We start from the raw sequence: 10775 nt of genomic DNA, 5'->3' as shown, positions 1-10775 counted from the left end.
GTCTTCGCGGACTGCAGGAGCTTCCCCTGCCGTCGAGAAAGGAGAAACCCTGAACTCACCCTCTTCTGGGGCGGGGTCTCAGCAGCCCCACACCAGCTTTGGTTTCCCAGGCATCCCACGTGTCTTCCGTCCGCCATCCCTGCCAATCAAGCTCCTCCCAGGGCCTGGGTGAGAGTTTAAAGGCGGCTGCAGTGCCGAGCGCTCCCAGAGTGCCGCGCGGCGGGCGGGTTTGGATTTTAAATCCCCGCGGCCAATCAGTAGCGCGTAGGCTCTTGTAACGTTCCCGGCGCCGCGTTTGAATTCGAGGAGAGGCAGAGCCGTGCCAAGCCTCTGCCTAGACCCTGCTAGGTCCGCTGAGCAACTCCGGGAACATGAGTGCGGCGGCAACTGCAGGGAAGCTGGGGCGGGCACCAGCCGACCCAGGGAAAGCGCCCGGAGTTGCAGCTCCCGGGGCTCCGACGGCCGCCCCGCCGGCGAAAGAGATTCCGGAGGTCCTAGTGGACCCTCGCAGCCGGCGGCGCTATCTACGGGGTCGCTTTTTGGGGAAGGGTGGCTTTGCCAAGTGCTTTGAGATCTCGGATGCGGACACTAAGGAGGTGTTCGCGGGTAAGATCGTGCCTAAGTCGCTGTTGCTCAAACCGCACCAAAAGGAGAAAATGTCCATGGAGATATCCATTCACCGCAGCCTCGCTCACCAGCACGTCGTCGGCTTCCACGGCTTTTTCGAAGACAACGACTTCGTGTTCGTGGTGTTGGAGCTCTGCCGCCGGAGGGTGAGTGTCGCTGCTGGGGAACTGGAACTGCCCTGGGGGCAGGGGTTGGGGCACTGGGAACCGGAGCTGCTGGGGAAGGGGCGCCCCGGGGCTCAGAGCTGCTAGGGAAGAGGTGCTGGGAACCTGGAACTGGAAATGGAGAAAGTCTTGGGGATAGGGAAAGTTCTCGGCACTTGGGGCCTCTAGGGAAGGCGGCTTCTGAACGCTAGGAGTTGGGCGGATTGGGGGAGGTGCGGGAGAACCTTGCTTATGGACGCCAGGGCTTCCGGAGTTGCTAGGTAAGGGATATTGCGGACCCTCACTTTCCCGAATAGGGTTGGGTCAGGCAGAGGGTAGTTGGAGCCAGACTTCGGAGCTTCCGGGGGAGGGGAGGGGCAGGAAAGGGACCTGTTGCTGCCAAGAGTTCTAGGACCGGAATACTGGGGTCTCTGAGCTTCCGGAGTGGTCTGAGAGAGGGGTCCCAGGTAAGGGTTTTGGGAGGGAGCCAGTGGGAGAGGGTTGCTATGAACTGTTGCGGCCTGGTTTGGGGGGGGAGTCTGGATCGCAGTTGTCCTGGAGAAATGGGTAGTAGGGTCCTGGCTGCCTTTACCTAATGACACTCCCTCCCTGCCTTGGGTCTGAGCACCGGCTCCCGTTTCTCCTTCCCTCCTGCTCCCAGTCGCTCCTGGAGCTGCACAAGCGGAGGAAAGCTCTCACGGAGCCCGAGGCCCGCTACTACCTGCGGCAGATCGTCCTGGGCTGCCAGTACCTGCACGGAAACCGCGTTATTCACAGAGACCTCAAGCTGGGCAATCTCTTCCTGAACGAGGATCTGGAGGTGAAAATAGGTAAGGAGCTGGGACTGCAAGGGCATTTGACATGCAGTGGGAATGAGGAGGAGCTGGGTTGGAGGGTGAGGGAGAGGAAATTTGGAAAGAGACAAGGGAGAGAGGAAGAGGATGGTAGGAAGTCTGGGCTGTTGATTGGCTCTAGAATCCTCTCTTAGGACAGGAACTTAAAGAGCTACAAACCAGTGTCTTGTCTGCAGATGTGCTTTGAGGAGGGCAGTGTGTTCTATACAGTTTTTTGTTTGATTTTTTAAGAATTTGGATTTGTTTTCACTTTTTTAAAATATTTTTTTAATTTACTTATTTCGGCTGCACTGGGTCTCCGCTGCTGCATGCCTTTCTCTGGTGCGGTGAGTGGGGGCTACTCTGCATCGCAATGTGCGGGTTTCTCATTGCAGTGGCTTCTCTTGTTGTGGAGCACAGGCTCCAGGTGTGCAGGCTTCAGCAGTTGTGGCTCCAGCGCTCTAGAGCACAGGTTCAGTAGTTGTGGCACATGGGCTTAGTTGCTCTGTGGCACATGGGATCCTCACCGACCAGGAATGGAACCTGTTTCTCCAGCATTGGCAGGTGAATTCTTTACCACTGAGCCATCACGGAAGCCGCCCCTCATTTTCACTTTTTTAAACTGAGAGCCTTGATGTAAAATTTTGAATTTGGAGCTCCTTTTAAACACTCGAGAGCTCCAGCAGTACAGGGGTAGCGTTCCCTCAAGACAGCTCTTTGCTGTACTGAACAGCAGCTGGTCCCTTTAGATGCCCTATGGTTTGCCACAGTCTCCGCCCCTCCGTATCACTTCCTCACAAACTTGCCAAGTAGCCATCTTGACATTTACTTGCTTAATCCCTGAAGGTGTTTGAGTTTTGCTATCCCTGTCAGTCGGAGAAGGCAATGGCACCCCACTCCAGTACTCTTGCCTGGAAAATCCCATGGATGAAGGAGCCTGGTAGGCTGCAGTCCATAGGATCTCGAAGAGTCGGACACGACTGAGCGACTTCACTTTCACTTTCATGTGTTGGAGAAGGAAATGGCAACCCACTCCAGTGTTCTTGCCTGGAGAATCCCAGGGACGGAGGAGCCTAGTGGGCTGCCGTCTATGGGGTCACACGGAGTCAGACATGACCGAAGCAACTTAGCAGATCCCTGTCAGTTCCCTTTTAGAAGTAAACCCCTCCTTTCTAAGGGGAGGGGTGACGAGAGTCTTTGGGAGGCCCTTCCCTAGGGCCAGCATGGTGGGAGGATTCCTGGGTAACAGGAATCTAGTCCTTGCTGTACACAAGGACTAGAGGCTTTGAGAGATCACTTGACCCTGGTTCTTGATGGTTACATCTGAACCAGCTGTCTGCATTGACAGACGACAGAAGCTGGTATCTGAGCCTCCCTCTTCCTCCCTCTGTCCCAGGGGATTTTGGACTGGCAACCAAAGTGGAGTATGACGGGGAACGGAAGAAGACCCTGTGCGGGACTCCTAATTACATAGCTCCTGAGGTGCTGAGCAAGAAAGGGCACAGTTTCGAGGTGGACGTATGGTCCATTGGGTGCATCATGTAAGTTGGGAGTTGTCTCAGGACCCACCAGTCTCAGCAAGGGGCTTTCTGGATATCTCACTTGGCAGGCTTTATCCTGCAGACCTTTCCGCCTTTGGAAAGCCTGCTCCAGAGGACAGATGGCCTCTGAAGGAAGCCTCATGGCTGAATTGGTATATCCTGTAGGATTCCTGCAGCCTGGGCTGTGGGTTCAGGGAGTGAGGGAGGGAATGTCTCCACAAACTTGCTCTAATCCCTTGCTATTCAAAGTACGGCAGACCAGCTGCAGCATCACATAGGAACTTGTTACGCAGAATCTCAAGACCCAAACTAACTGGATCACAATCTGTATTTTTAAGACCCTTGAGTGATTTCTGTGCACAATAAAGTATTAGAACCACTGATCTAAAAAGCAGCATTGGGTGGGAAGAATTAGGCCAGGAGTGGTGCTGGCAGGAGGAGGTCCTGTGGTCTGTCTGGGTCAAGGCCATCAGAGGTGGGTGGTGGGCAGAGAGTTGGACCTGTTCAGGTGTTACTCCTTTTGTTGTTTCCCTGGATACTGGAGAGTTAGAAATGGCTTTCCTACTTCTTTGTCTTGGAATTTCCCACATGAAAACTTGCAGCCTAAAGTACAGAACTATTAACTGTGGGGCTGCCTCAGGGAGCAAGTGACCCCTGCTTGGACCTGTTCCATGTTAGCTGGCAGCCTCTGGCCCCTAGATTACGGCAGGCTATAGCTAAAAAGTCACTGGTCCATTAGAACCCAGTTTCATCACCTGTATTCTACTGAGGGTACCTCCCTGCCAGTGTCGTGGCTCCTGGGGCTGCTTAGTGAACTTGTGAATTGTCCTCTGGGGCCCCAGAGTCACAGTGAATGCCCAAAAGATGTCTGACTTCCTTTCTGGCCCTGAGAGGATTCCTCCCTGCATCTGGGTTTTGGTTGGGAACCTTGAGCCAAATCCCTCCTTGTGCTTACAGGTATACCTTGTTAGTGGGCAAGCCACCTTTTGAGACCTCTTGCCTAAAAGAGACCTACCTCCGGATCAAGAACAATGAATACAGTATTCCCAAGGTGACTAAAACCACTTTAAGTTTACATTTGTTTTATTTAATTCCCTCCCCCACCAAGTGATGTACGGAGCCCAGCCATTTCCGGGGGAAAGAGATGGGTCAGTGCCACCCCATGGGTAAGCGTAAGAGCTTTAGAGGGTCCTGTCTGAAATTGCATACAGAGGCTGATGTATGTGTACAGTAACCCAAAAGACGTGAAAAACAGAGAGAAAGAGCCAGAGTAGGGGCAGACGGAGAAGTGCTGCTTAGCCTGGCTGTGGACTGTCTTGGTTCAGATGGGCTCTGCCACTTTTTAGCCAGATCACAATGGACAAATGGCCTGAGTCTTCTGAGCTGCAGTTTCCCATCTGTAAAGTGGAGTCCCTGCCCCAGAGCATCTTGCACACAGCGAGCACTCACAGAATCTCAAACCACCGTGAAGGTGAAGTGGCGTGCTTTTGCAGCCCCCAGCAAGAGTGCATTGAGAGGGATAGTCTGCAGCAGTCTGGCACACAGCTGCTTCCACAGTTTGGTATCTTTGTCTTATGTGAAGCCAAGAGCCCTGTCTCCCATCAGGATGGATGGGCTGAATCCGTTACAGAGGGTCAATTCTTGGGCCGAGTAGAGCGGTTCCCAGTGTGGGGGTTGCACCTGACTGCCTCGGTGTGGGTGCTGGCTCCACCACTCACTCGGGATGTATCTTAGGCACTTGACTTCTCTGTGCCTATTTCCTCATCTGCAAAAGAGGGATGGTACTAGAGAGCTTCAGTCCTTGGGTGTTTCTCTGAAGGTTAAGTGAATTCATCTACACGAACTGCTTACAATATTTTGCTGGTAGATAGTACGTACAAAGTTGATGCTAGGCTTTACTGTGCATTTGACCTACCCTGGGTTGGGTCTCCTTACCAGGGCTCCAAGCTTGGTGCTGTGTCCCCACTTTATAGATGAAGATACAAAGGCCCAGAAAGTTGGGTTGGTTGGCACAGCTGGTGCTGAGGGACAGAACTGGGACTTACACCAGGCCTTTATGACTTCCAAGCCTTTGTTTTCAAGTGCTGTTCTAGTGGTGAGCAACTTGTCAACTTAGTAAAGCTGCCAGTGGAAACTTGGGACGTTTATAGCCACTGAACATGGTGTATTTGGGGCCGGGTAGGGGGTGGTGGTGCAGCAGCTGGGTTGGTCCTGTGTCATATCCTGCTTATGACTCCCCACCTTCCTCCAGCACATCAACCCCGTGGCCTCCTCTCTCATCAAGAAGATGCTTCAGCCAGATCCCAGTGCCCGCCCAACCATTCACGAGCTGCTCAATGACGAGTTTTTCACTTCCGGCTATATCCCTGCCCGCCTCCCCATCACCTGCCTCACCATTCCACCGAGGTTTTCAATCGCTCCCAGTAGCCTGGACCCCAGCAACCGGAAGCCTCTCACCATCCTCAATAAAGGTAAACCAGAGTGTGGGTAGACAGACAGCCTTGCCTGCCTCCGTGTGTGAATGGATGGTCCCCGAAGCTCAGGTGTGCAGTAGGACAGGCCCCAGTCTTTGAATCCATGGTCCCCATCCTCATGTGGCAAACGCCTTTCCCCATAGCCCTGTCAGGGAAGACAGACCTTACTGTGACTGAGTCAGACCTGTCATGTCCGGAGAGAAGAGAGTGGCTAAATGCCATGCTTGAATAATTCTTAATATATATTTTTTAAATCGTTGATATCGCCCTGCATGGTTCATTGGAAAAAATGTTGAGAAGCTTCAGATACACACATAGAGCACAATGTGCGTGGGACCCACATCGCCACCAGAGTCAACACTTGCTAAGATTTGTAGTGTTTGCTTCATCACTCCTTGTTTGTTCCTTTGAAGTATTTTTGAAGTTAATTCCAGACATCTTGCCATTTTACCCCCAAGAACTTCTGTACGCATCTCTCTAAAAGGATAGACATTTTCTTACAAAACCACATCTCATTGCTTGGTTTGTCATTGTTTCTAGGTCTCTTCAGAGAGCAGAATTAGAAAATACATAACTGGGGTGGGGATCTCTCATTATATGTGTGTGTATGTGTGTGTATTGTTTTTGTCCCAAACAATATGATAGTAAGTTGTACACATTCTGGCCTTTACTACTTAGTACTTCAGTGTATATTCCCTAAAAACAATTCTTTTACCTAACCACAACACAGGACATAGTTATCAAGTTCAGGAAATTGAAATTGGTGCAAACTTGTCTTACAGCAGACTTTTTCTCCACTGTGAAATTACTACTTTAATTCTCTTTTGGTAATTTGTAAGGGTCTAATTTAATATTATAGGATCTTTAACTTTATGCTTGTATTTCTTTTTCTCTTACAATGAAAACCTTGTTTGCTTACACGGTATACATGAATTTTCAACATATATAAAGTATGTTATGAAACTATGTTTATTTCCATGCAATTCTTTTTGTCCTTAGACTATATTTCACACACACACACACACACAGAAAAACCCCAAGAAAAGCCACTTGAAATACTTTATTTCTCTGTGTGGATATAGCACAACTTTATGAGTTCATTTCAGTTTTGACACTGCTGTTTTAAGGATTACCTTTTTCTTTTTGCTTTAATTTTTGATACTTTCTTTGGTTATATGAATATTTCCTTTGACTGGTGATCACTTGGTTAAGGTGGTGCCTCCACTGCATAGCTCCTGCTTTTCCTTCAGTGATTAATTTATACCCCATGGGGAGCTTCTTTAGCTCACTGATGTCAACATCCATGGTGGATACAACAGCAGTTATTGCTGTAGTATTCTAATGGTGATTTTCCCCCTTTTCTTGTTCCTTCTACATCTGTTAATCAAACTTCTTCTGTAAGGAAGAGCTGTCACTTCTCTCCCATTCATTTATTTGGTTGGTATGGACTCATGGATATTTATTCTTAGAGCTATAAGACAATATTGTTATTTTAAAGGATTGCTTTTTTTTTAGTTTTAGATCTTGGACATAAAGCAAAACCCAGAATTAGAGTGAACTTTTTGGGGAATACATAAATCCCATTTTTCATCATCTGTTTTAAATAATTATCATCATCTGCCTATACTTGTTTTTATCGTTTCCACCTTCTTCCTTTTCTTTCTGCTAGATTTTTGGGGGGGATTTGTTTTGTTTGCTCTTCCCTGTGGTTTGTGGGTCCTCAGCCAGGTACTGAACCCATGGCAGTGAAAGAATTGAGTCCTAACCACTAGACCGCCAGGGAATTCTCTTGCTAGAGTTTTTAAAGCAAGTCTCAAATATTCTGTTCTTTCAAACTTAAGTCTTTATCATAGCATAGATTTTTTAATTGAAAATTCAGATCTTTAAATATTTTAAGAATTTCGTATTATACAAGAGGAGCTAGCACATGTTGGTGGGGAAAGAATTGAACTTTTAAGCATCAAAGGCAATAAAAATCATCCATAATTCCACCACCCAAATGCACCTAGTCTTAAAATTTCAGGGTGTATCTTTTTAGATTTCAGTCACGTATAAGTACATAAAGCAGATTTTAGAGGAGGAAACCTCTTATGTTTTCACTGAATGCCTGTTAGGCTATCCTATGGGTTGCAATTTACTGAGCCCTCCTGTTTTCCTGGATACAGAAGATGCTTTTAATTCTTAGATTGAAGCCAGGCAGCTCCAAGCTGCTGAAGACCAGAGGTGCCCAGCAGGGCCCAGCATTGGGTCGGAGGCCTGAGTATCTAAAGCGTTATGGCTGTGTGTGGCCATGAAGCCTGTCTACAGGGCCTGGCTTGGCCCGGCCCTGGAGGTATCAGCAAGTGAGTTTCAGGTGCTGTCACATGAGCAGGGCAGCTCCTATTCTAATAACCTGCTGCTTACCTAAAGCAGTGGCAGTGTAAAGAGCTTCTCGAGCTGTGGTTGGGGGTCCTAGGCCCTCAAATCCTGCAGCCTTTGTGCCCAACTAATGACCGTGTCTCCTCTCCTTACAGGCATGGAGAACCCCGTGCCTGAACGTCCCCGGGAGAAAGAGGAACCAGTGGTGCGGGAGGCCAGTGAGCCCGTCGACTGCCACCTCAGCGACATGTTGCAGCAGCTGCACAGCGTAAACGCCTCCAAGCCCTCGGAGCGGGGGCTTGTGAGGCAAGGTGGGCGCTGGGCCGGGGCACCTGGAGAGGGCAGGGAGGTCTCAGCCCCAGAGTGCTGGCAGCTTGTCCAGGCCCCCGGCTCCACAGTGCCTTTCCTTCTCCCATTTCCTGTACATTACAGCCCAGGGAAGTGGGCCTGCTGGCTCAGGCCCTCCATGGTCAGGCCTCTCCTTTCTTCTTGTGACTCATCTGTTCTGTCTCCACAAGTGCCCCACCTTTCAGCAGCTCCATATGCTGCCTGTGTGCTTCTGCACACCCTGTCTCTTCTGCTCAGGGAATTTCCCTGTGGCCTCAAGACAGTGGAAATAACAGACCCAGGCGTGCTCCAGCTTCAGGGCCTTTGCTCACACCGTTCCCTTCCCCCAGCACTCGCTTCATGCGGATCCCTGCATGGCTGACACTCACCCCTTCATGTGCTTCTACCAGCATTACCCCTGTGAGCATCTCCCGGCCCCCAACTCCTAGCATTTCTCTTTCCCCTTACCTGCTTTACGTTTTCTCCACGACACTTCCCATCTAACATAAAGTTTCCACATTTGTTTATTGCATTTGAAAGAGGGGATTATTGCATGCGTGGAACATCACATTTTCATACATCTGAAATTAGCTTCTCTTACAATTTTTTAATCACTCAGAACTCAGATTCTCACCATGATAGTTACAAGTAACTTACATTTCTCTGCATATTCATTTTGATTGGTCTCTAGCCCTGGAGCCAGTATGCAGGCTCCGGGAAGTAGGTTTTGTCTTTGCTCACTATGCCTGTGACGGCACCTGGCACCCAGTGGGCCTTTGAGAAACGGGTCAGCTGAACACACGGGTAGACTCAGCATGCTGCACTGTGACTTGCTGCCTGTCTCAGCTGCTTGACGGCAGAGGCCCGGCTCTGCTCTCCTCTGGGGCCCCAGGCCTCTGGACCGAGTTCCCTGGTGTGGGCCACTCGAGCACATCAGAGGGGAGGAGGCTGGTCCTGACTGGTTGTCTTGTCTGTTTCCGTCCCAGAGGAGGCCGAGGACCCTGCGTGCATCCCCATCTTCTGGGTCAGCAAGTGGGTGGACTATTCGGACAAGTATGGCCTCGGTAGGTTTCTCCCAGGTGGGTGGGTAGCTTGAGACCCTCCAAGCTGTTACAGGCGGTTGCTTTTCCGACTCTCGGGTCCTCTCCCCTCAGCGCTCTTCCGTCTGCACCCCAGGCCTCCTAGTTGCAGCTCCCACTCCCCCTTTCTGAGGTCTCCCCTTACCACTAGGGTACCAGCTGTGTGACAACAGCGTCGGGGTGCTCTTCAACGACTCCACACGCCTCATCCTCTACAATGACGGTGACAGCCTACAGTATATCGAGCGTGACGGCTCAGAGTCCTACCTCACCGTGAGCTCCCACCCCAACTCCTTGATAAAGAAGGTGAGTGCTGGCTGGCCTGTGCGCTCCTGTGTTGCAGAGTGAGGGCCGTGCCCGAGGACAGGCTCCAACTCTGGACTCCCTCTCACACCCTCCAACCAGATCACCCTCCTGAAGTATTTCCGAAACTACATGAGTGAGCACTTGCTAAAGGCGGGCGCCAACATCACGCCTCGGGAAGGCGACGAGCTGGCCCGGCTCCCCTACCTACGGACCTGGTTCCGTACCCGCAGTGCCATCATCCTGCACCTCAGTAACGGCTGTGTGCAGATCAACTTCTTCCAGGTGAGCCGGGCCCTGGAAGGTTGGGGTGGAGTGTCTGTGCCTCTCTGCCAGCTCACGGAGTTGGGTGGGGAGTGGGGGCCATGGACCCATCCTTGGCAGCAGCAGTAGAAAGAAATGAAATATGTCCCCCTCCCGCCAGCTGGCCCATCTTTCGTCTACTCCTGCCAACACACAGTAGCAGCTGGGGTCTTCAATCACCAATAACCCCCTCTGTCCATCTTCTTGCCCTCTCCCTCACAGGACCACACCAAACTCATCCTGTGCCCACTGATGGCCGCCGTAACCTACATCGACGAGAAGCGGGACTTCCGTACATACCGCCTGAGCCTCCTGGAGGAGTACGGCTGTTCCAAGGAGCTGGCCAGCCGGCTGCGCTACGCCCGTGCCATGGTGGACAAGCTGCTGAGCTCGCGCTCGGCTGCCAACCGCCTCAAGGCCTCCTCATAGCCCCCTGCCCCTTGGACTGGCACCTTCCTCCTGCAGCTAGCACCTTGGCCCATGCTGGTTAGCACCGTGGAGCTACTTTATAGTGTGTCCCCAGCCCTGGGGGCCGGGGCGAGAACTTCATCATCCCTGCAGGTGGGGGCTGCTATGTAAGTTATTTTTGTACATGTTCCGTGTGGGTTCTGTGGCGTCTCCCCTTGCCCTCAGGCCCACCCTATGAATTGTACAGAATATGGCTGTTGAATTCAGGACTGTCCTTGGCTTTATACATATTAAACATACGTGAATCTTCCTTTCCTTCTTGTGTTCCCCGAGGGGCACACGCTGTTGCTCCGGTGGCCCCAGCGGCCTAGCCTCTGCT

At 51.2% G+C, this 10775-nt stretch overlaps 1 protein-coding gene across 1 annotated transcript; it reads left to right on the top strand.

The window, feature by feature from the left end:
- The first annotated feature begins 327 nt into the window (after positions 1 to 327).
- On the top strand, positions 328 to 10684 carry PLK1 (polo like kinase 1). Its single transcript, XM_068968629.1, has 10 exons — positions 328 to 773; positions 1432 to 1600; positions 3000 to 3144; positions 4102 to 4195; positions 5396 to 5615; positions 8132 to 8287; positions 9290 to 9367; positions 9534 to 9688; positions 9788 to 9970; positions 10211 to 10684. The coding sequence occupies exons 1-10, from the start codon at positions 372 to 374 to the stop codon at positions 10415 to 10417; spliced, it is 1809 nt and encodes a 602-aa protein (XP_068824730.1). The 5' UTR covers positions 328 to 371; the 3' UTR covers positions 10418 to 10684.
- Positions 10685 to 10775: the final 91 nt, after the last annotated feature.

Source organism: Capricornis sumatraensis, chromosome 3 (assembly GCF_032405125.1).
Source record: "Capricornis sumatraensis isolate serow.1 chromosome 3, serow.2, whole genome shotgun sequence".
Classification (NCBI taxonomy): domain Eukaryota; kingdom Metazoa; phylum Chordata; class Mammalia; order Artiodactyla; family Bovidae; genus Capricornis; species Capricornis sumatraensis.
This window is presented reverse-complemented; position numbering and strand designations above follow the sequence as displayed.

Bases quoted from the DNA above. Each gene is read 5' to 3' on its own strand.
- PLK1 (XM_068968629.1), top strand. From the start codon at position 372: ATGAGTGCGGCGGCAACTGCAGGGAAGCTGGGGCGGGCACCAGCCGAC. The intron at 1,601-2,999 runs GTAAGGAGCTGG...CCTCTGTCCCAG, and splicing joins GGATCTGGAGGTGAAAATAG to GGGATTTTGGACTGGCAACC. The intron at 9,971-10,210 runs GTGAGCCGGGCC...TCTCCCTCACAG, and splicing joins TGCAGATCAACTTCTTCCAG to GACCACACCAAACTCATCCT.